Below are 24773 nucleotides of genomic sequence, written 5' to 3' on the forward strand. Positions count from 1 at the left end.
GACCCATAAATGACATATTAACTGTATTTGTGGGTTTAATGGGCTTAGGATGATGGTGATTGCATATGATACAGCTGAGTGAGGAGCAGGACATCCCTGGCCATCAGGGAGGCAAGAGATTTAGCACGTGAGTACAATGAACCCACTATTACAAGACCTGCATGAGGGTTCAGTGTGGAAAGGAACAGGAGAGGTTTAGTAAGAAGGAGGAATGAAATGTCATTGTCCCCAATTTTAAATCTCTTACAATTGTTAGAATATATTTGCACTTTTGAAAGTTTCTAAAATATATAACCAAAATTATCATTATCTATCTTGCCCTCAATCACACATATTACCTCTTAGTAAAGGAAAGTGTAGGGAGTAGTATTTTCTTAGTTGTGCTGCACATAAAGGTGAAGGAATATAGCAGGGTAAAAGTAGGGTCCTGTGTAAATATTTGAAAAACTAGATAAACCAAAACCAATAATGAGGCTTCTTTTATCCTTTAGCATGGAGAAAAGAAAAAGCTACAAGAGAAACAGAGATAACTGGTTTGAGATCCCAGAGACAATAGGGAATGGGAGGCGTCATCCTCCTGACAGGCAAGGTCAGGCTAGGACTGTCCTTCAGTACAGCCCCGTCAGAGGGCCCTGGCTTGTGCTGCTGAACCTTCTTTTTTTTTAATTAAAGTTTATTGGGGTGACAATTGTTAATAAAGTTACATAGATTTCAGGTGTACAATTCTTAATAGATTATCTATATCTCACATTGTGTGTTCACTACCCATTCCTATACACTAAATGAAATCTCAGAAAGAAAAATTAAAAAAAAAACAACAATTACTTTTGCAATTACAACAAAAAGAATAAAATACCTAGGAATAAACTTAAGCAAGGATGTGAAAGACCTATATGCTGAAAACTATAAGACATTTTAAAAAGAAATTGAGGAAGACACAAAGAAATGGAAAGATATTCCGTGCTCATGGGTTGGAAGAATCAACATAGTTAAAATGGCCATATTACCCAAAGCAATATACAGACTTAATGCAATCCCCATCTTAATCCCAAAGGCATTTTTTAAAGAAATAGAACAAAAAAGATCATCAGATTTGTATGGAACCAAAAAAAAAAAACAAAAAAAAAACACAAAAAACAACAAAAAAAAACCACAAAATAAAAACACCCGAATAGCCAAAGCAATCCTGAGAAAAAATAAACCTTCTGACCTGGGAGTTTGTTACCAACACCTGAGTCCTGTAGCATTAAGACAGACAACTCCTTCTGGTATCAAGTTCTGTGTAGATCTTGTTCAGCTCTGAGGAATGCTGGAGATTCATTTAAGGTTCTCTGACATTTTAATGATTTATAGAGTAATGTCTTATATTTAATGCAGCTTTGCTAGATGGGAAACACTTCATACATTAGTACATTGGATTTTCCAACACTCACAACAAAATATTAAACCAGTTCATAGATGAGGAATCAGAGTTTCACCGAGGGAAATAATCTAAGCCAATGGCCATGTTTTAAAAGTATCAAATCATGATTACTGTTTGTCTTCTGACAAATCTATAGTGTTTCTTTTGTTATGAATTTTCAAGTGAATATTTATAATCACTTGTCTGGAAATACTAATTTTAAGGCTACTGAAAAACTTGCAGTTGTGTTATACCACACTTCATGTGATATTTCTTTATAATAAATTATGAAATCAGAGTGTGTATGTTTCTCTGAATATATCTGAAAGGCAGATATCAGGTCAGTACTGACAGTGAACTGAGTGGAACCCCAAACACAGGTTGATCTTTCTATATACCCAGCACCCCATCATTTCCTCAATGCTGTCATCTCAACTCACCTATGCTAAACATGGGCAGACATTGATCTGTTTAACCTGGAATGTCCATGATGTTTTAGGAATCGGTGACCTTCAAGGATATAGCAATAGACTTCACCCAGGAAGAGTGGGCCCTGCTGGACACATCCCAGAGAAAACTGTTCAGAGATGTGATGCTGGAAACTATCGATCATTTGGTCTCCGTAGGTGAGTTTTAAAACATGTATGTGTCTATGTATGTATGTATGTATTCATTCGTTCACTCATTCAGCAGGTATGTAGAACAGATTACACTATCCCACTCCAGTCGCCACCCTGATTTTTTTCATAATCTTCATAATTATTTAAAAGATATTTCTTTACGTTATATTTTCATCATCATACTAGAATGTAATCTTGATGACAATTTAATATTTTTCTTGTTATTCAGTCTCCAACATGCAGAACAGAATGGTGAAATTAATGGGATATTAATCCATAAATAATTGATCAAATATTTTAAAATACTTATTCTGTTTCAATCATTACTTGGAGGCTTAAGACAAGAGTAGTAAAAATAAGATAATTTTTATTATTCTTTGGAGCTTGTGTTGTGTGGATTCTGTTTGAAAACAATATTCAACCCACAGAGGAGACATCAATCTCTCCCATTTTGAAAACAAAAAACAGAACACTGAGTATTCTGCATTGTGTCTTTTAACTCACTCCTGGGCATCTGCATCTAGCAGTCCTCACTGTTTTTGCCACAGGTCTAAATTTCTTCCCGGTCTGATGAAGGACCTTCAATGTTCTCTGTTGAAGGTATTGACTGGGCTGACCTTCATTCATCTCTTTATTTCTCCTCAGTAACCTACCCTGGACTTGGTAATAGCAAAGGTTAATTGAACAGAACTCAAATTACACATTCCTTTCTTCCACAACCAGGGTATCAGATCTGCAAATCAGATGTGATTTTCCAGTTGGAGCAAGGAAAAGAGCTGTGGAGTGAAGCAACAGTGTTTCTGCAAGACAAGAGTCCAGGTAAGAAGCAGGAGTCAGTGCTTCAATCTGAGGAGGTGCTTGGTCAGTGACGGAGTACATCCTTAGAAATCCCAAGTGAAGATATTGTGAAGGGCATGATATATTCTAAAATGTGAGGACACTAGGGCAAAATCCTTCATGCTGTTATCATTCTTTGCATATGTCAATCACAAGTCATGTGTCCTTCTGCCATTTTCTTTCCCTTTAAGGAAAAGGATATTTGTGTACTTACTGCAGTTAAACTTTCACATAGTGTTCCATTTCCTGATCCTCCCATTTAAAAGTTTTTCCACCATATGCTGACCCAATATCTCTTCACCACTTTACATTTTCAATATTTCAGCCCTGATATTTTTCCTATTTGGCAATAACTTGTAAAGTTTTTCTACTACCTAAAATATTTCATTTGATAAGCTTTCCCTATCTAAGTGCCAGGTTTTAAAACATACTCGTAGGGCTCTTGGTGCTATTCTACGTTTTCATTCTTCTAATGCCATTCTAACAATTTATACTTTTTCAATCACTTTAGGCATGAGAAGTCACCTTAAAAAACAAGAAATGATATTAATGCAACAGATCGCCAAGAAGGGCATATTCCTCACCAAGCCAATAGTAAGTTTCATGGATGTGAATCCTAGTCATCCAAATTAAATACCTGGCAATGAGATAAGATAGTAACGGAGCACAATCTCCTGAGTGTAATTATGTAATTAAGCTGGGATGAAGCCCTTTCCAAACAAAAATTTTGGATACTTTGAAATTAGTAAAGAAATTCACACTAGCCAAAACAATCACGTGAGATCTTTTTTAAAAAAGATAATATCGTAAAATTTATTCATTACCTGGTCATTGAAACATATTAAAGTCTTCAAAATTAGTCTGATAACTCTGTGGTTGGGCTACTACGAAAGAAAATATTTGTGCTTGCAGGGGAGTAGCATCACATGCATGTATAACTAACATTGGAAATGTTTTCATAGGCTACTATTACTGACTGATACTCTAGGATTTATATGTAGAGATATGAATGTATGGATGTGTGTGAGCAAACCATTAACAACTTTTGATCTCCTTCCACAAAGCAGAAATGTCGCCCTCCAGAGGATCCCATTGAACATATTGATTTGGGAGATGAATTTACTCAGACATCTGCACTGACTCAACATCTGTTAATTCACATGGGAAAGAAGCCTACTATGAGTCAACAGTGTGGAAAACCACTTAGTCCAGATTCATCCCTTAGTGGACATAATGAAATGTACACTGGGCATAAATTATGTGACTGTCATCTATGTGGGAGAGCCTTCAGTAATTGTGTTAGCCTTAGATGGCACAAGACGACTCACACTGGAGAGAAACCATTTAAATGTCATCTATGCGGCGATGGCTTTCTACAAAGCTCTAACCTTAGAAATCACAATCAAATCCACACTGGAGAGAAACCATATGAATGTCATCTGTGTGATAAAGTCTTCAGTCAATGTCGTCACCTTAAACAACATGAGAAAATCCATGCTGGAGAGAAACGTTATGAATGTCATCAATGTGGGAAAGCGTTTAGTCAAAGCTCTGGCCTTAGCCAGCACAAGAGAATCCACACGGGAGAGAAACCACATGTATGTCTTGTATGTGGGAAGGCTTTCAGTCAAAGTTCTGAACTTACACGACATAACAGAATACACACCAGAAGGAAACCATACGAATGTCACCAGTGTGGAAATGCCTTCAGTCAATATGCTAATCTTAGACGACATGAGAGAACCCACACTGGAGAGCAGCCATATCCATGTCAGCTATGTGGGAAAGCCTTCAGTCATCGTTCTTCCCTTAAACGACATGAGGAAACCCAACACTAAAGAGAAAATCATGAATGCCTTCAGTAAATATTCTCATCTGAGATGACGAGGCATTATACACGTAAGCAGTATGGATGATCTTTCCGTCAGATTCCTCAGTCCAGAAAAGCATTTTATATGTGAGTGGATCGATGTGGATGCCATCTATGCATCAAAGCCTTTAGTCATTGGCCTAATCTTTGGTCACATGGGAGATTTCACACAGATGTTTTCAGCAACAGCTCTAAACTTTAAAGACACTGTATGAGGTGTGCAGACGGTAACCCATAATTCTTCACTTATAATTATTAGTAAAATGAACATACTTCATATGGGAGAACCCCTAGGTCTTTAATTACTTTGAACAAACCTTCAGCCACATACCAGGCTTGGTGTGCAGAAGAAAACTTGTTGAAAGAATAAACATTAGAACAGGAAATCAGAAGATGAAGTCTCTTGATGAATGCCAAATACTTTTTACAAATTATTCATCCCAGCCAAGTTATTCAAAATCATGAGGAATCCTTTATTTGCAGAGCAATACTTGCCGTATTGGTGTGGATTCAGACCGCACAAAACACTCTGTGTCAGAAAGGGAAGTCCTTCATTGACCCCTTATTTCTTAGTCAACCTTAAGATTCTCACATAGAGGAGCTAGTAATCCTAAACTCAATGTGGAGAAAAGATCAGCTAGATATTATATCAGAAAACGGGAGTGTGAGTGTGCGTGCGTGAATGTGTGTAAACTTGTAAAAGAATCCTTTATCACACAATTTATCAAATAATTAACTTGAGGAAATACCTATTTACAAAAGCTGTGGCATGAAATGTGGAGAAAAAATGATCTAGCAATATTGAATGTAGAATTTTGTAAGAAATTAAACTTTAAAAATATATCAGTACTGGCAGATATTGAAACAATAAAACCTGTTGCTGAAAAAGCTAAATGTTGCATGTAGTTTTGAACACGTAAGTTCATGTCTGCACTCCTCGGTACGTGGCCAGATATCCAGACCTGAGGTACGCACAACATTTTCTTTAACAGCTCTTTCTACATACTTTAGCTCCCCTCATTCCATCCATCTCTCTTCAAGCCCTGGTGGTGACACACTGTCATGTTCAGCCCCACTTGCCAGATGTCTCAGAGTGTCATTACCCTGCTCAGGCAAGGTCATGGGGGCATCTGGTCTAGACTCTTCCATGGCCACTTTGGCCTATGTCTCTGCCACTGCAAGCAACCAGGGGCCCAGGAGACAGGTAACTCTGCCCACCCGGCCCACAGATAGCTCCTTGAATTTTGTCCCAAAATCTCTGAATTGAGCTACATGGGGGAAAAAGTGAATTTCATTACCATCTTATTTAGGTAATTCCTGATTTATGCATCCACAAGTCACCCCAGATTGGACCGTAGCTCTTCTTTCCTCACAGCAGTCCCCCAAAATAAAGCTGCAGTAAGCTAAAATCCCTAACCCTATCAGCCACCGCATAGGCTGTTTTTTATAATTAACGCAATCTGCTTTCCCCAAGGAAAATGAAGGTGCTCACAAAGGGGATTTTGTCCCCAGGGATGGAAATGTTGTCCTTCAATATTGAACACCGATACTGAACCTAAACATCACGAGGAAATGCTTCCAGGAGACCCACTGGGCTGACTTGTGCTCTTGCCAAACTAGCTTAGTTCACAAACCATGCGCCTGAGACCAAATAAGTGAATATATCCCTGGTTAAAATGAATATACCATTGTTATTTTTTTTTAATCTCCCTAAGTGATTCTATAGTAGAGTCAGGGTGGAAAATTATCAAGTCATGTAAGAGGATAACGAGCAGTTAATTTTTGTCTGCCTAAGACAATACAGGCTTTATGCCCCAGCAGTGGTTGAATTGAGCTGTAATTCTGAGCAACAAGAATTATATGAGATCTATCTGGTGGTTTAGCCAGGAATCACCTCCTCTGCTCTAATCTGTCTCCAGGAGAGAAGGAACAGGTCCTGATGTCTGCTGGGGGCAGGGCCCATGCTGGAGCTGGGACTCCCTAGATTGACATACACGATCCCTTCTCAGAGGAGCTCGGGTTTCACTGGGATTTGTCTATATCACCCTAGACATGTATGTCAGGCATGTGTAGTGAGATGACAGGATTTCAGTCTGGCCAGATATAAGTATGTGAGCACAAGGTGGCAGAATCTCATAGCAAGCTGTATTTGGATGGCACATTGACAGCTTGACTGAGTGGCAAAGTCCCTCCCAGGATGATGCCTGCCCGTGGCAACCATGTGGGGCTACCACCCAGCAATCTAGGACGGTAAGAAAACTGGTAAGAGGAGAGGGTTTGGGGTGGGGTTCAATTGTGGAAATGATCTCTCAACACCAAGATGAAGAGTCTCTGAGGTCAGAGAACTGCAAATGGAAAGCAGGATCTTAAAAGCATTTATAATCATAGTTTACCTTATTTATGGCTGGCAAATTTGGGGTGAAGATTCATAGGGAATGCCAAGTAAACAGGCTGTAGATGGCTTAAAATTTATTAATTTAGGTTGTGGTTGAAACAATTCAGTGTGGGAAAAAATGGACATTTGGGGACAATGGCCTCTTGAGCTGATGGCCCTGTCTGCTGTGAAGTAAATAACAGCTCCAGTAAGTGGGGCCATCTTTGACTCAACTATTAACTGTGATTGATCATTACAAATAATATGTCTTCACGTTCACTGATTATTTTTTTCCTGATCAAATATGATGTTAAGCCCTCTATTATATATATTTTTTTCATTTCAGTTACTATAGTTTTTAGCTCCAGAGTTTCTATTGAACTCCATTTGATAATTTATATCTCTTTAGTGAAACTCTTAATTTGGTAAAACGTAGTTCTCCTGGATTCTTTCAGTTATTTTTCCATCATATCCTTTAGTCTTTTGAACATTGATATTGTTGTTTTAAAGCCTTTTTGTACTACTTCCAATGACTGTACTTCCTTAGGGACAGTGTCTTCAGTTTCTGTTTTACACCCCTGTACCCAACCCACTATGGACTGTACCTGTACTTTGTTTATATTTATTTTCACTCACAAATATTAAGAGATATCATTATTTCTCCATGTATGATATCTACTTCAGAAGATTTTCATCTCCAGGAGGCATTTTATATATTTTACAATTTCTGTTACAGAAATTGATTCATGTACTTGTTTCCAAGTTTCTATATGGATTGTCTCATCCCATTTTTGATTACATAAAGGATGGCTTCTGTGATTCTTGAAGAGCAAGAGGGCTTTTCTCAGAGAGAGCAGACGGGAGACAGAAGATTAGGTCTTAGTGGTTAGAAAGAAGAGGATTGAAATCAGAAGCAGCATGCGTGTATCCCCTGACTTGTTCTTATAAATGAAGAGATTGTAATATGTAACATTTTTTTCTAATGACTGTAATATGTAACATTTTTTTCTAATGAAAACAAAATACACATTAGTGAATATTTTAACATAATGATACATAGGTTCCCACATTATAATACCATTTAGCTGAAATATCCCTTTGAGACTAAAGATTCAATGTGTCCATTGGAATCCTGTGTTGCCTTGGTTTAATTCTTTGAAGACTCCATCAGTGTTTCTGATCACTTAAAATTTCTTAGTTTCATAATTGCCATATATTTTCATAGATGTTTCACTGGAAAAGGGATCCTTTCTTCTTGGTTATAGCCAAGGATTGTCCATGTAGTTTTCCTGGTCCTAATTTTTGAACCGGCAGGCCAGAATTTGCTTGATTTAGTTGAAGTGATTCCTTTTTAAACTTTTGTCTCATTTGCCACCTCAGTGTGTAATTAAATTTGGTTTACTAATAACAAAGTAAACATTAATAGATAGATATGTTTTCATTAGAATAATAAGCCATTCCAACAATAACAAATAATAACCTAATGGTTCATTAAATAAAATGGAAACTGGTCAACCATACTGTCCTAACCTTAATGAACTTAAAAATAATATCTATCACTTACAATTATGAATTGATTTAAATTAATTTATCAATTACAAAAATAAGTGTTTGGTAGTATGTGATATTGTGGAAGCTTGCTGCATTTGGGAAATTGAATTTTGACAAATTTACTTTCAGCAACTTCCTATACACAGTATATTGAGTTGATGGAAATGGCATACTGGTGCTGACAACTGTGCAGATATAATACATTTCTCTTTAGAATTAAGTTATGCAAAGAATATCTCATTTATTCCTACAATCAAAACAATAATCTGCAAAAATCAGAAGCAAATTAATATCAAACTATCAAAGTGTGTGTTTTCATTTCTCTGTTTTCATTGGAATACAGGTCTAATCTTAATCCCCTTAGTGTAATGTATTTGTCATTGTTAAAATTATTTCTATTTATGTGATATGAACATGTCATTGTCACTATTGTTATTCATCATTGTATTTATTATTACATTTCTTTTCATGGATCATTTTTGAGGATGGTGTTATATAACATAAAGTAGATTTTCTCTATTCGTGAAGGGTGTCAGTTATACTGAGGATGATCAAGAGGGATCCCCTCTTCACATACATGAACACAGCAAGTCCTGGACTGGCACTGTTCTGCCTGGAGTCTGACTAAGAACTCATGCCTGAAATGTTCTAAATTTTCTCTGGATGCAAGTGTGACATCATGCTGGCCCAGGAATCTCAGGCAGGATATTCTTGTTACTTCCCGAAATTCTCTGGAAAACGTTAGACACGAGATCTTGGTCCCTCTGAAGGGACCAAGATACAGCAGTTAAGTTTGTGAACTTGCCACCGTGCACTTACATTGGCAACACTGTACAATTAGCTTGAATTAGAGCAACAAACAAGCATTAGATTTCTTGTTAAACTTGGCAAGAATGGAAGTGAAATCAGGGATATGTTAGTCCAAGTTTATGGGGATAATGCCGTGAAGAAAATGGCAACGTACAAATGGATTAAACGTTTTTCTGAAGGGAGAGAATGTGTCACTGATGAAGAGAGGTCAGGGCAGCCAGTAATGAACAGAACTGATGAAGACATTGCAAAAATTCATCGAATTGTGCATCAGAATTATTGGCTGACTGAGAAGCATAGCAGACCAAGTACACATCGAGAGAGAAACAGTTAGGAAAATCTTAACTGAAAATCTTTTTATAAAGATTTATAAACATGTTTCTAAAACACCTTGGGGATGAAGGAACTGATCTTCCCTACCTAGAGTAGCAGGGGAAGGCTTCACCTTTCCCCAGGGCCTGCAAAAATGTTCTAAGTCAGTTCAGGTGCATAGGAGCTGCTTTTTCTTGCAAATAATGTGCACAAAGGATGTCCTAGGGCTGTCTGTACCTCTGGATTTTCTCAGTCCCCTCAGCTGTCTATGGAAAGCTAATCTCCTCAATTGTAAATCCCACTGAAAAATCTCAGACATTCCTTTCGTCACCAAAAAAGGCCCAGATCCACTGGTACTCAACATCTCTCAGAAGCACAGAAGATGCCACATGCTATAGCAATTGGCTGAGATATGGGAACCAGGAAGACTATGAGGGTCGTCCTAGGAGGACCAGATGTTAGAAGACTTGGACAGTGAGTGATGATGTACTTCTGGACACTTAATAAGCAATGCAGGGGGAACTGCAGAGTCCAGAGATTATAGCTTAGGAGACCTGCCTGCCTTGCAGGGATTCCTGCCTAAGGACACGGCTAGGGAATTACCGAAAACTATTGGGTGTACTGTGGAAGGCAGGACAGGAATGAATCCCCACACCTCTGACCACTAGACCTCTGCTAGAGGCTTTACACAGGGTTTTTCCTGATCACACAGGTTCTCCAGGGCCAGATTCTTCCCTCTTGCTGCTTCTCTCCTGCTGCCATCACAGAACAAAGGACATGGTGCATCCTAGGCCACTGATTCTAACTAACTCACGAGGAACCTTACTGAGCCACTCTCATCCACTTAGGGGGTTTTCTATTCTAGTTCACATCTACTGAGTTTATTATAATAATTATTAAAATTATTTATTTCTGTTCCTGTTTGTTATGATGGTTGGTTGTCACTTCTTTTTTGGGGGATATAACTATACTTGGGAATTATTTTTGTGGTTGTTGTAAAATTTTGAATAGACGTTTTCTGGTACAGAGGTGTTTGGTTTTCTGATGATGAGTAGAAAATCTCTCTTCTCAAGCCCAGTTTCTGGCCCCCTCTTTTCTCTTGGCCACTTCACCCTCAGCTTCCTTGGTTCCTCTGCAGTGGTTTTCCCCCACTCCTGTCCACACTATCCTCACAGCCCAATGCTGGACTTTGATCTCCACTGGGGAGTAGGCATGGTCACCTTCCCAACAGTTACCCCCATTTTCCTTCCTTCACACCCAGACTCAGGTCTCCTTTCTCCTGCTCCTTCCCCTCCCCCAGCCCTCACATCAAGTCTGGCCCCAGGTGCTCTTGTAGGCCCCATTCTTCCTTCCTTTCTTACCTTCCCTTTTCCCACTATTTCTTGACTCTCTTCCTGTTCTCTGCGCAGGTCAAAGTCCCTTGAATCCTGCCAAAGGGCCCTACTCTTCCTGTCTCAGTAAACCTACGATGGGCTAACCCCTCCAAAGCCTTGACATCACCTATCCATTTCTCCATATTCCCTTCCTCTCAGTTGGCCAGACCCCCTCCCAAAGTTGCAATAGAAGCCTTTAGTGCGTCACCCTCCTAACATGCCCCGTATTTCTGATCCTTCAGCAGCCTAACTGCACCTTCTCAGGACCCCTCAATCTCTGCCCTTCCCTGGAGCAGGGCCTAACTAGCACGACTTCAGAATCTGCAAAGGACCAAGCCTCTTCCTCCACCATTACTTGAGACTGAGTTCTCTCTAAAACCTCCAGAAAAAGAATCACAGACGCTAATCCAATTTTTAAAAATCATTTTAAGATAGCTTCCTTTATAAAAATGCTATCCTTCAAAAAGTGACTGAAAATGTCAGTTTTAAAATGGAGTGTACATTATGTTACTCCCAGAATTTACAATCAGTACCTAGGGGGTACACTTCTGTCTTATACTTGCCCCTTATGAAAGGAGAGATGGAACTCTGAAATAGCTGTGCAAGGATAGGTGCACCTAAAATAAAATACAGAATCCGATCTTAATTATGAATGTCTGAGCCAAATCATGATATCTTCAATCTCAATGAAAACAGAAGTAGATTTAAGTGAACATTATAAACACAATTAGTAAGCAATGCAAGAATGTCTTATTGATTCCCTTATTGTCTCATTTGGTATAGTTCCAAAATAGAAAATCTATTTTCCAGGTCAATTGAGATAGTAACTGATTAATAAAATTGTATACACTTCAGGTCCACAATCTGGTGATTCACTCTACGCCTCCCTTATGAAATGCTCACCATAATCAAGGCCATTAACACATCCATCACGTCACATCCCCTCACACACCTTTGTGTTTATGTGTGACAGGAAATCACAAGACATACATACTCACTGTATTAGCCAATGTTACTCACCAGATTAGAAAGTCCATGACTGAAGTTCTTACTACTAGGAATGTATAGGGAAAATATGTTGAAAATAAGAGTTTCCACATTTTATAAATCGATGACGTTAACCAGAATGTCTAAGAAAACAATAGAAATACAGACCCCAAGTCACTATACATTTCTGTACCAGACATGATGCCTTAAAACAAACTTCAGTGCATTAAAGAAAGATGAACAAATGAGGAGCCCCTTGCTTGCTTCTTTTCTACACCCTACTGCACACAATGCCACGAAAATATATTGCAATCCTACATACTTTCAATAAATTGAAATAGAGGCGGGGCCAGTGGCTCAGGCGGTTGGAGCTCCCTGCTCCTAACACCGAAGGCTGCCGGTTGGACTCCCACATGGGCCAGTGGGCTCTCAATCACAAGGTTGCCTGTTCAACTCCTTGGACTCCCGCAAGGGATGGTGGGCTGCGCCCCCTGCAACTAACAAGGGCAAGCGGACCGGGAGCTGAATGGCGCCGTCCACAACTAAGATTGAAAGGACAACAACTTGACTTGGAAAAAGTCCTGGAAATACACACCGTTCCCCAATAAAGTCCTGTTCCCTTTCCCCAATAAAATCTTAAATAAAATAAAACGCAAACAAAATACAAGTATATTATTTAAAAAAAATTGAAATAGAGTTTGGAGGGGTGGGGGATGGGTGAAAAGGTCAAAGGAAAGAGAGTGGAATCAATTCTATTGTGCTACTTGCTAACAGACAGATAATTACTAGAATAACTGGGGTGATCGCCTTGTGAGGTGTAAAAATGTCAAATCAGTATGTTGTTGACCTGATACTAACATAACTAATATCATATTGAGTATCAATTCAACCTAAATAGAAAACACACACACACACACACACACACACACACATATTATTAAAAAAGAGATTACTGACAATACACCCACCCCCAAATAAATAGTTCGTCATAGTCAATCTATGAGAGACTTATAGAGTTTTATGAAAAACACCTAAAATGCCCTAAATTGAAATAATATGACCTATCAGTAAGTAGTAGCTAACACATATTCAGAATTGGGGAAAAAAATTGAAAAAAAACACGTTTATTACCATTCAAAATCACAACAGATTTTATCTGAAAAGATGGGGAGAAAATAGAATGACTAAGAATGAAAACGACAGGACCAAAATTTATGGAATAACCACGGAAAAATGGTGTTTTTTTTATTCGGACAGGGGACAGATTACTCAGCCTTGGGAGGGTTGTCCTGAGAGTGGGCAGTGCCGCCTGGGCCAGGCAGAAGGCTGAACAAGGGCCATTAGCGTCAGGAGAAGCGAGCTGAGAGCAGGCAGCCCCTGGGAACCTGGGAGACCAGGTTGAGGCCAGACGCAGCTGTGGGTAATCCCGGTGGCGTCTGGCTGCCCAGGGATGAAGGACTAGAACAGACGGGGCGGGGCCAGGGCTACAGGGCCCTGACCAGGCTCGCCATGGGGGCGGGTTCATCAATAATAAATGAGATGCAAATGAAAATGGCGCTGGGATTTCAAACATATGCAAATCATAAACTGTAGAAAACCACCGACAGGGGCAACATTATTGAAAAATGGAATTTTCCCCACCTGTGCCAGCACCGGGGGTGATTCCAGTGCGGGTTGTTTGTTGAATTGCTTTGAAGGACAGGGTGTTCCCTGGACTGAAGTAGGAAATGCCCCAATGTGGTGTTTCCCATTTCTGATCCTATATGTTTTTAAACAAAAACAAAGACATGTGTCTCAAACGGTCCCTGGCCAGGTAGCTAGTGGAACAGATAGGGTAGAAAGAATCCAAATATCCAGCAATAGGAGAAGAGGCTAAACGAGGAAGTCCCAGTCCACATCAATTCGTCGGAAAGGACTCTGACACTGAATGACATAGAGCTCCACGTGTCCACATGGAGACTTCTCAGGCACAATCGCTTGAGGCAGGAGACAAACTGCAAAATAAGCCAGTCCCAAAAGCACCAATACCGTGGGATTCCTTTCCAATGACTTTGCTAGAGCAGTCGGCTTCGCAGAGACGGAAAAGAGAATGGCAGCGGACAGGCTCTGCACTGAGTAATGGAAGAAGATTTAGTGTTTAACATTAGGAATCAGAGTTGCAGTAGTGAAAAATTAGAAACAGGAAGGTGGACAATGACTCTGCACTGAGAATGGAAGAAGATTTAGTGTTTAACATTAGGAATCAGAGTTGCAGTAGTGAAAAATTAGAAACAGGAAGGTGGACAATGACTCTGCACTGAGGAATGGAAGAAGATTTAGTGTTTAACATTAGGAATCAGAGTTGCAGTAGTGGAAAATTAAAAACAGGAAGGTGGACAGTGGTGATGGTTGTGCAACAGTATGAATGGGCTGGATGCCAAAAAGCTATATGTATCAATCCATTAGGAAATGACACATCATCTCAGATGCACCGCACCACATTCGAAAACCGCAAAGTGCAGAGGGAAACTGGCCTACACACAGATGTTTATTTTTCTTACAGAAAATACATATTCATCAAATGTATTTTCACATGGTTCCCTATAATGTAAAAACACATAAAACCGCTAAATGAGAAGTACATTCCTTCAAAGCTTGCTACCATCAATGGGGATCATCTAATTGGATGTTGACATTCTAAAGGTCATGTGACCTTGAAACAGCATAAAAGCCCACTGACGACCAGAAAGTCCCTCAGTGACCCTTCTTCAGTGCCCTTGGAAGCTGCATCTCATCCAGTGGAGCTTGTCCAGCACCAACCTTCCTGAGAATCAGCTGACACACAGGAGGAGCACAGCTAAGTTTCAGGTGCGTTTCCTTTGGACTTGGTCCTTAGATTCAACCTCAGACAAAGGAGACACTAGGAAGTCTAGGTAGCGATGTGGAGGTAGGCAGTGGGGGAGGGAGGCTTTCCCTTTCTCAGCGGATCTCAGCAGAGAGACAGACTAGCTCCGACCATTTCAGTAAAGGCTCATCATCACTCCAAGAGTGATTCCAAAGGAAATGGACCTGAGCACCGTGACTTGTGTGGGCTGGTGGGTGAACAGTTAGGGCCACTTGGTGGGTTTGGCTAAGGGCATTTAAAGCCAAAATAATGAATTTGTTTAGAATTACTACAGACATACTCTGTGTTTGATCACTAGGTCACCTCACAGCCACTGGGAGAAGGTGCATGACGGACTCTCCTGTGAGTGTGAATTTGAAAGATGCCTTTGTCTTTTCCGTCAGGTATTCCCCAAATCCATAGCTGAAAAAGAAGGACCTGAAGCTCCAAGGAGGTGTGGCTGATGGCGGGTCGTAACGGACAGCGCGGGCCTTGTAGACTCTTGAAAGTCCAGAAAGGGAAGAAACAACAGAGGGCACCCGTGGCACACAGGGCTCTTCCAGCAGAGGAGGAGGATCCCAGGGTAAGTAGAGGTTTGTCTTTGTCCCGAACCTGGGGGCAGGTGTGACTGCAGAGACAGGGTTTGGACAGGGCCAGTTCTGTGTCCATAACTCAGTTGTCCCTTCCCATTGTCTGCCTTGGGACTCCTTCACCAGGCAGCCTGGTCCCTTCAGACGCAGAGGAACAACTCACTTGCTGTCCAGTAGTGTCCTGTCCAGCCTGTTTTGTGTCCGGATCTTTCCATTTGGGTCTCTGTTTTCACACTTCAACCTCCAATCCTTTCTCCCGCACTGCCCCCTAACTAACCCGGGCTTTGGGAAACACCAGCCAATAATCAATCTCCTGGCACATAGCAAGCCCCATGTATCTGTCCGTTCTCCATAATCCATACTCCATCTCCATGAATCTGTCCTCCTGTTCACCAGGGATTTGTGCTGACCCACTGACCTTCTCTTCCTCCTCCCCCCACAGGTGAAGTGCAAGGACTGCGGAGCCTTTGGCCACAAGGTGAGCAGCGTCAGATGCCCCATGAAGCACTGGCAAGGGGCTCTAGTCCCCCAGCCCCTGGGCTCCAGCAAGATGAAGGAGAACCTGAAACCATGGACTCCCCGGGACCTGCGAAACCCAGGGCCCTTAACCAGGGCTGAGAGACAGAACGAGCCAAATCCAAGGTGAGTGTTGTGAGAGATTGGAAACAATCTTTGGGCTGAAATCTATGAAGCCCTTGTTTCCCCATCTAAGCATTGTGTGCAGTGCCATCTTTAGGCAAGGACAGGGACATGGGAAGAGAGAGAAAGGAGCCCAGTGTCCTCAGGGCTCCCATTCAGAACATTCTCCTCCTGTAGAATCACTGTGGGGGAGGTGGGCCAGGGAGCATCCTGGAACTATGCAAATGACATGAAAAGGCCATGGAGTGGAAACGGAAGTCCCTCCTGGAAAAACCTGGAGGGCTCCCTGGAGTGGGGGAAGGATCTCAGATGAAGGAAAGGCCAGTTTGGCAAAGGCCTGGGGCCTCACTCCCTATTGCTATCACCGCAAACGCGGGAAAGGGCTGGGGCGCTAGAAGGTTTGTCTGCATTGGGGATGGAAATGTAGTGGCTTCCAATTCACGTTTTCTTCTGCAGGCGAGAAGAACAGCAGGCACAGGCTCTACTCCAGAGATTTCCCACGAGACGCCAAGGGAGGCCCCAGCACAATTGGAAGGAACCAACAGAATCCTGTGACTATGTGAGGGTGAGTGTCCCCCATTTCCAGTCTTTTTTCCTCTTTGGGGTAACCGGGACTTGTCTCAGTGATTTTCTGCATGAGGGAATTCTAAAACTTCTCTTCTGGACCATGTGGGTTCTCTTACTGTGGTTTTCAGATGCTATTTCCCCCTGGAGTCTTTGATTTTCCACGATATGGGCATGTGTGCCCACAATGTGGTGGTGGAAGGTGTGGGAGGGATTTTATTTGATGCTTCCAAATGTAGAGTCTATAGAGGAAAATAGGAGTCTTGAAATTCAGAACCCCACTTTCAAATTCCCCATCCAAACTCATTAGTCATCAAACTGCTTTCCAAAGTACATGATATGCATCCATTCCTCAAAGAGTGTAAGAAATGTCTTGATTCCACTTCATTAACAGGAGGCATTTTGTAAGAACATTTCTGGTTTTGTTTTGTTTTGTTTTTTTCTATCTTACATCAAAAAAGATATCAAGGGGATTTTACAACTTCTTTTGTGCTGATCAGCACTGAGGTCAAAGACCTTATTATCTTAAAATTGATTGCTGGTATATCTTTTACAATTCAAAATTTGTTTTAAGGTTGTAGATGTCTTTTCTTTGTTTCTCTCTAATGTGTATGTGATGGTGAGCAAATTCTAACATGTGATCTCTGTGTTCTGTCCTCCCACAGCATCCAACCAGGCCGATGCCCGTCCACACGACAAAGAGGAAAGATGTCCTGGACCCTGATCTCACAAGTAGCTCACCACCTACCAGGAAACCTGACATGACCTCCATGGCATCTCCCACCAAAAGACCAGGCCCTGGACTGTATATAGGACAGGCAGTGCCTCTCACTGCCGTGGTTCACCCAGCATGCAAACACTTTCTCCAGGATCCTCGCCACATTGTCCAGCAGAGAGACAGCAAGCCCCACTTGGTCTCCCTTGGTGATCCACAGGCTGCCTCCAAGACTCATGGCCTGGGCCATGCCCTCATCTCCCAGGCACAGCCCAAGTTTCCTGAAGGGAAGTCACATGCCATCGGGTATGGAGAGGCACAAAGTTGCGGCCACGACTCCAAAGGCAGCGTCAAGACACCAGGCAAGAGAGCTGCCCAGATCCCCATCGAGATGTGCCACAGCCCCCGAAAGAAACCCAAACTCAGTCCCTTGGACACAACCCAGAAGAGCACGGAGAGATCAGATCTGAGGGTTTTCCAGACTCTCCATCCTCCAACTAGACCTACACCGGCAGCGGCACCTCAGGTGACCGTGATGACACCTGCCCAAGAGCACAGCATTGACTGCCAGCCACCATGCAACGGCTCTCTCCTGAAGACTGTCCAGGCCTGCCTCATGCCCCAGCCCCCACCAACCGATCAGGTTCCAGGCCAGTCCCTCAGAATGGTCTTCACGAGGTTAGGCAGAGGCCAGTGGAGCTCCAGGTTCATGACAGCTCCCTCATTCCCTCCTGCTCAGAAGTCAAGTTCTCCTGGTCAGAGCCCTCTCATCTCAGAGAAATCAGAGGGTCATTGGACCCGTGTCCCCTGGAGTGTCCTCTACGATGACCTTCAGGTTTCCTCTTCCTCTGAAGAGAGTGATGGTCAGTGAGTCAGCCCAAGACAACAAAGACTTGTCCGCCAGCCTGAGGTGACCTGGAGGTGACTGTTGACCTGGTGAGGAAATTTGCTAGGAGCAGGCTGTTTCTGCTGAACCAGCAATTCCCCATGTGTACCAGTGGGGGACTCCAGATTATGCTTGGGGACACACATGAGCAAACAGTGCACTTTTTACTGATGTCAGTTGACTTTATCTTTCTAATAGCACTTTTTAAGTAAACTGAAGTTTGGACTTACCGAACTGGCATGTGAAGTATTTTTTTTTTTTTAATCCATGTATAGGAAACTAAGTCAATTTGCAGTAGCTTTTAAATTCTAAGGCAAATAAGAAGCTACATAAGGACTGTATTTGGTGTGCCATTGTCTGACTATGGGGCAAGTGGGTAAGTGCCCACCTGTGTGATCTGCTGTTTTCTGCAGTGCCTGTCCTGAGATGAGTCCGTTTCACTCTGTGGAGATATTACTGTGGAAATCAGAACAGGCAGTCTTTCCACGGCTTTGTACATTTTGGTTACGAAATGTTATATTGGAGTTGTGTTTTATAATTTCTTTTTGTTATTAATAAAAATTTGCTTAATCTGACCAGCTGTGTGCATGGTTTTCATTTGTGGGCATTTCCGATCATTTTCAAAACAATGGTTATTCCTCAAAGCTTACTTAACAGAGAGTACAGGGGAGTTTGGTAGGACTGTTGGCTCATTAGAAATTCAGAACCTGAGGCGCACCCAGCTCGACTGAATCAATATAAGCATATTGGCGATATGCCCACGAATCTTACATAGGTTGAAATGAGAGGAGCTTTGTATACTGCCCTAGTCTCTCTTCAGTCCACATTGGGTTCGGTGATGAGTTGTCAGAGATATTGAGATTCCTGAATCCCACCCCAAGCGACACAAAAGTACTGTGTCTTCTTAGAGATATGGGCATTGGGCTCCTCCAAGCTACCCAGATGATCAGAAGGGGCCACCACATTTGAGAATGACTGGTGATGCCAGTCAAAGGTACCACGTCAGTCCCATGTTCCTTTCATTCTGTCACAAAAGAAAAACTCTGACTGGTGTCAAGACAATTCTGATAGTGAAATAGAAGTTTGTTATATATTGAACAGCATATGTGGTCATTTCAATTATGTAAATACTTAACTTTAAATTTTTAGTGTGGTTGATAATACAAACTAGTTTTCGATTGGCATTATATCTTGTTTTTTCCAAGCATTTATTTGCAACATGTGCTATAGAAGTTAGACAGTGAGTTTACAATGGACATAATAAAAACCTAACTTCAGTTTAACAGGTGTTATAAGGATAATTATTTTTCAGGTGAATGCAGAATACTGACACAAGGATCATGTGACGTATCTTCACTATTAACTAGGGCAATGGAAGCCTTGTAGCAAAGTCCTCTTTCATATGCACTGGTGCCTTTTTCTTAATTGAAAAAAAACCCTGCTTTTTCTTTTTTACATTAACGTTCAGTATTATCAAACACAGATGTTTGAGTGATATTTGTAACAACTTACAGTGATATTTTCATCTCATGTTATGTTATATCAATGCTACCATCAATTGATTTGCATATTACATAAAATTCCTAGACTATCTCTTAAATTTATGTACAGGTTAAGAAGCTTTTCCCCAATCTATCATCTTACTACCTACCTTGGAATTACAAGTAGAACTCCTACAGCAACCCTTCCTTTGTGGGAAGGAGGACTGAGGACTGAGAAATATAATTACCCAGAGATGAAAAAAGAATATTTTAAATCAGTATTCTATTAATGAGATTCAAGAAAGAAAAGGTCTACGTCTTTGATCCGGTAAGTTATGCCAGTAAGAAATATGTGATAATGTTTTGGATAAGAATCTATGCATTATTAACTTGTATACATATTTTTTATTATTCTGTATTTTAATTTTACTATTTTATTTCTCATATAAAATAAAAAAGAAATATTTTGTTTTATTTTTTTAATGCCTGGAAAAATGTGAAAATAGGGAGACCAAGTGGGGAGTCATAATTCAGGTAATGGAAAGGTAGAAGATTTCTACACAGGCATTGAATCTTCCTCTGAGTTAGCCTTCCAGATGCTACTCATATTTTTGAGAACTTTCCCATTACTCTGCTTTATGATTGGAGCATTAGTGTAACAAGGTTCTAGAACACACATGCTGAGACAGTTGTGTAGAAATAACATTCTAGTGCTACTTACTGAGTACTTACTATATGTTAAGCAGAGTTATAAGTGCTAGAGACAGAACATCAATATAACACTGCTCTCAAATTGCTTTGTTTTATGGAAACAGATATAAGCAGATCCATTTTAATGAGTATATGAATTGTTATCCTAGAGGTCATGCCTCAGGTGCTGTGTGGCTCAAGTATCCGTGGTAAGGGAAAGGGATGATCATAAGGGAAAGTTTCCTCTGGAAAGTAGGTAAAGTGAGTTCTGAAGGTTGAATAGGCCTTTTCTAGGAAGAAAGGGGGGTGAGAACATCCCAGGTTGAGGGAAAAGCAGCTGCAAAGATGTGGATTGAGAAAGAACAGAAGCTGAAGTGGAATAATATTGAATGTCAACTGTGATTAAATACACACACACACACACACACACACACACACGAATATATATGGCTACTGGATGTGGAGTACAGCATAGGGAATAGAGTCAATGGTATTGTGACAGCTATATACGATCTGAGAGGGGTAGTAGATTGGGGGAGTTATCACTTTGTGAGGGGTGTAAATGTCTAACTATCACATTGCTTTGTACACCTGAAACTAATTTGAAAAAAAAGAGAGAGAGAAAGAACATGTGCCTTCGAGCAATTGATTGCAAAAGCTTGCACTGTCTATTCGGTTAGTAGTAAGAACCGGATCACAATAGCACTACATGCTGTGCATGTACATATGATCAGGTAATATTCTCTATGGACCAGGAGCTCAGCAGAGTAAATCTACTTAGAAATGTCTTTCCTAGCCTCTGCACATTAAGGTATAAGAGTCTTATAGTTCTTAAACCATTTGGTATTTGATTTTAATAAAGTGTTACATTGTCCACAATTCATATTTATTCACAAGGTTAACTTATTTTTAAAACAATGCCTCTGTGTGTTTTGGACATTTGAAAAGGTCAACTGAGTTCTACCATGTAAATATATTTTCACTAATTTTGTTTTTTGATCAATACTTGGAAAGGATCATTATTGCATGACAACTTAGAAGGTGGGCTCTGAGTAAGGTTTTTGACAAGCCTCTGCACCCTTATAAGCTCTGTTCCTTTAGCTGTAAAATGAGCATAAAAATAGTGCCTATCTTGCAGCGTTCTTGTAAAGATTAAATTAGATTGTTCACATAAGGTGTTTAGCACAAAGCTTTGATTGTTGCTATATATTAGCTATTATTTTTATTTTGAAAAGAGATATGCTGGAGAATTGTCAGCTAAAGAGGAGTGTCTTTAGGGTCTGCATGATAGCAAGGCAAAAACTTGAAAGACAAAGACTACAACTATAATCAACAGAAGAGAAGATTTATCTCTGAAAGGCAGATGCCAGGGAATAGGGTGTCATTAGTGCGGTTTGGACGACTGTAAGAAGCATTTGGAAGATAAGTGGGAAAGGAGGATTTTAAGACCAGTTGATTAGCATAAGATGAATGCTGAAAAAGAGAAAATTGGTCTTTCATTAAGTAATCATCTATTTTCAAAGGGGTGGCTTTTTGTATATTTAGCAAAAACTTAATGTATTATGTTAACCACGAGATGGCACTATATGAACTTTATTTAAATAATGTAGACTAGCTTCACTCTTCCTTGTGTCTCAGATGTGTAGGTATCACGTACAAGAAAAAAGTTGATTATTGAAGTCTTTGGGGAAAGTTGTCATATTCAGTTTTTATTAGATAGTATACAACTGGAATTCTAATGCATTATTAACTTTTGATAAATCAAGTATAGAAATTCCTTCTAAAAGAAATTTATTATAATTGGAGATGAAAAAAATGATGTTTTCTTTCCTTTGGTAAACATTCAGAATATAAATTATTAAAGAACGTAGTAGTATTACCTCGTACAATACTAGGTTTTCTTTATTCTTTACGTATGTATTGCATTTCTTAGAGAGGCTTTTACACCATTCTTTTATATTTTAATTTGTTTATGACCCAAATTTTTCATCTTTTAATTTGGTTTTTGACCAGAATTTTTTTTTTACTACAGCTAAATGTAATTTAAAAATGGGGACTTTAATTTTTTATTTTACTAGAGGCGTTTTAGAATATTTAAATAATTTCAACATTCTGTATTTTGAATTTTTGACCTTTGTTGGAAAAGAATCTGTTTTGGTCAAAGAAATTTTCTTCTATCTCTGGGAAGAGATATTTCATGTCTACAGATCTCATTGAAGGTTTATTGTAGCTCATACTGTTCTTGCTTCAAATTGTATGTTGTTGCAGTAGGATTAATATTAATATTAGTGTTTATTGGTATTTCATAGTATTATACAAATTAAATTCCACTGTTTGCCAGGCTTGGTAATTCCTCCCCTCCCCCACCCCGCCATTTAAAATGCCTGCGATTTCTAATATAACTTTTGGTCACAATGAACAGTCCTAGAAACAGAAGTTACATTGTTTCTGTCTATTGTGGTGGGTCTGGTCCTGACAGTGAGGTTTACTTTTACATATTTTAAAAATTGGAAATTTGTGAATTTTGTTCTGTGGTAGTCATTTTATCAAAAGTCATTTCATAGAATTGGTGATTAGTTAAAGAAATGCATTTTATACACTAAACATTTATAATTTGAGAGCATGAAGGAAAAAACAGGGGTAAGCATTTTGGTTCCAATTTATTTTAAAAACATAGAAAGTGAATGCAAGGCAATTGTGCTGTTTAGCAAAACTTAGCTTGATATTGTGCTTTCATCTTAACATATTACTAGTATGTCACTGCAGGGAATTTCAAAATCATTTCCATTTAACTGAAAACAAAACACGTACAAAAAAACCACGATCTGGTTACTAGCGAACAGTCCTTTAAAAAGGTCAAATTCCTAAAAATTTATAGTTATTGACCACGTCATTACTCTTTCCCTTTTATTTAAAAATATACCCTCTTTCAGCTTATGTTTTAAAAACCGTATTTTTTATTAAAATCAGTAGCATGTTAAAGAAATCAGTATAGCCTAAGAAATTATTTCTTTGGAAACCTTTGAGAAATTTTGGTAACTTTTATTTATATGTACAGTAATGAAATAATTCTTAATATTTAGTCTGTTACAATACTGTTTAGAGATTTAAAAATTAATGGGTCTAGAGTCTGCTGCCACTGGACTGTGAAAAAAATGTTTTGTTTTCCTGTGTACTTTAAAACAGAAAGAACTTCCAATTGGGTGACAGGTTTAAGGAATAGTGGCGATGATAGGAAACAAAGGGTGATTTTAGTCAAAGAAATGGGCATCCGTGGCAACTCCGAGGCATTTTATCGTTTCACCCCAAATTGTCTGATCCCCCAGTTCAAAGATTCCCTTCCCTAAAGATTTCCTCACCTTAGAAAGCCTTTTTCCCTTCTTTTCAACCACAGCTGACGTCTAAATATATGTAAAAGAAAATTATTTGCTCTGTATGCCTAGGTGGTCAATAAATTTAAGAAACATGATATGTCTAACATTGGAGTCAAAATAAATTTTTAAATATGGATACTAAGTCTTGGGCAAATTTTGGTGGTAAATTGTGATAATATGTTTAAAGAAGAGTTTTTTAATGTAGAAAGAAAATTCTTATTTTTTGGATTACAGAGTTGTAATTAGCCTCTGAAAACTAGATATTACAGCATTATGTGAAGAGTGGAGCACCATGTGTTGGACCAGGTGGGTACTGAAACCTGCAGAGTCCACAATTTCCACCTTATCTTGATTTTTACTTTTATCAAATCCACTGCTTTTTAATTTTTTATTGCCACTGCCCCTGTGATTGATCCCAAATCCCAGTATTCTTTCTTATGAGGAGTGAAAATATGTACCTTTAGATTGAATTTTTATTGTGATAACTTATTTCACTTTTTTTGGTTTAAAAACATTATTGCTTGAGAGAGTGTGAAAAGAATTTTTAGATGTTTTGTTTACCTTAGAAATTGCGAAAAAAGTTTGATATAACCATTAAGAAGAAAAACAACTATTTTTCATATAACTTGTTTCTTCTATATATACCTTAGATGAATTTGGAACACCCAGAAGACGTATGTGTATTTACTGTAAATATGTACGTGTGTGTACGTGTAAGTACATGTAAATACACAGGAGTACTGTGTATTTACTGATGCTCTTACAAGAGAGGTCCCAGGAGGCATAACTAGACCCGTTGAAGTGCACTCTGAGGTATAGAAAGCAGACAATATTG

At 39.7% G+C, this 24773-nt stretch overlaps 2 protein-coding genes across 2 annotated transcripts; both read left to right on the plus strand.

Annotated features, from left to right (window-relative positions):
* The first annotated feature begins 559 nt into the window (after positions 1-559).
* Positions 560-4697, plus strand: LOC117021206 (zinc finger protein 596-like). The gene is made up of 5 exons (XM_033104032.1): positions 560-589; positions 1902-2028; positions 2746-2841; positions 3371-3453; positions 3927-4697. The coding sequence occupies exons 1-5, from the start codon at positions 560-562 to the stop codon at positions 4695-4697; spliced, it is 1107 nt and encodes a 368-aa protein (XP_032959923.1).
* A 10765-nt stretch (positions 4698-15462) lies between these two features.
* LOC117021207 (putative protein FAM90A13P) lies at positions 15463-18378 on the plus strand. The gene is made up of 4 exons (XM_033104033.1): positions 15463-15582; positions 16032-16231; positions 16685-16793; positions 17458-18378. Exons 1-4 carry the CDS (start codon positions 15463-15465, stop codon positions 18376-18378), a joined length of 1350 nt encoding a protein of 449 aa, XP_032959924.1.
* The last annotated feature ends 6395 nt before the right edge of the window (positions 18379-24773 follow it).

Source organism: Rhinolophus ferrumequinum, chromosome 4, assembly GCF_004115265.2.
Source record: "Rhinolophus ferrumequinum isolate MPI-CBG mRhiFer1 chromosome 4, mRhiFer1_v1.p, whole genome shotgun sequence".
NCBI classification, from domain to species: domain Eukaryota; kingdom Metazoa; phylum Chordata; class Mammalia; order Chiroptera; family Rhinolophidae; genus Rhinolophus; species Rhinolophus ferrumequinum.

Coding starts and splice junctions, on each gene's coding strand:
- LOC117021207 (XM_033104033.1), top strand. CDS start 15,463: ATGGCGGGTCGTAACGGACAGCGCGGGCCTTGTAGACTCTTGAAAGTC. Junction 15,583..16,031: donor CAGAGGAGGAGGATCCCAGG/GTAAGTAGAGGT, acceptor CTCCCCCCACAG/GTGAAGTGCAAGGACTGCGG. Junction 16,232..16,684: donor CAGAACGAGCCAAATCCAAG/GTGAGTGTTGTG, acceptor TTTCTTCTGCAG/GCGAGAAGAACAGCAGGCAC.
- LOC117021206 (XM_033104032.1), top strand. CDS start 560: ATGGGAGGCGTCATCCTCCTGACAGGCAAG. Junction 590..1,901: donor TCATCCTCCTGACAGGCAAG/GTCAGGCTAGGA, acceptor ATGATGTTTTAG/GAATCGGTGACCTTCAAGGA. Junction 3,454..3,926: donor TATTCCTCACCAAGCCAATA/GTAAGTTTCATG, acceptor TCCACAAAGCAG/AAATGTCGCCCTCCAGAGGA.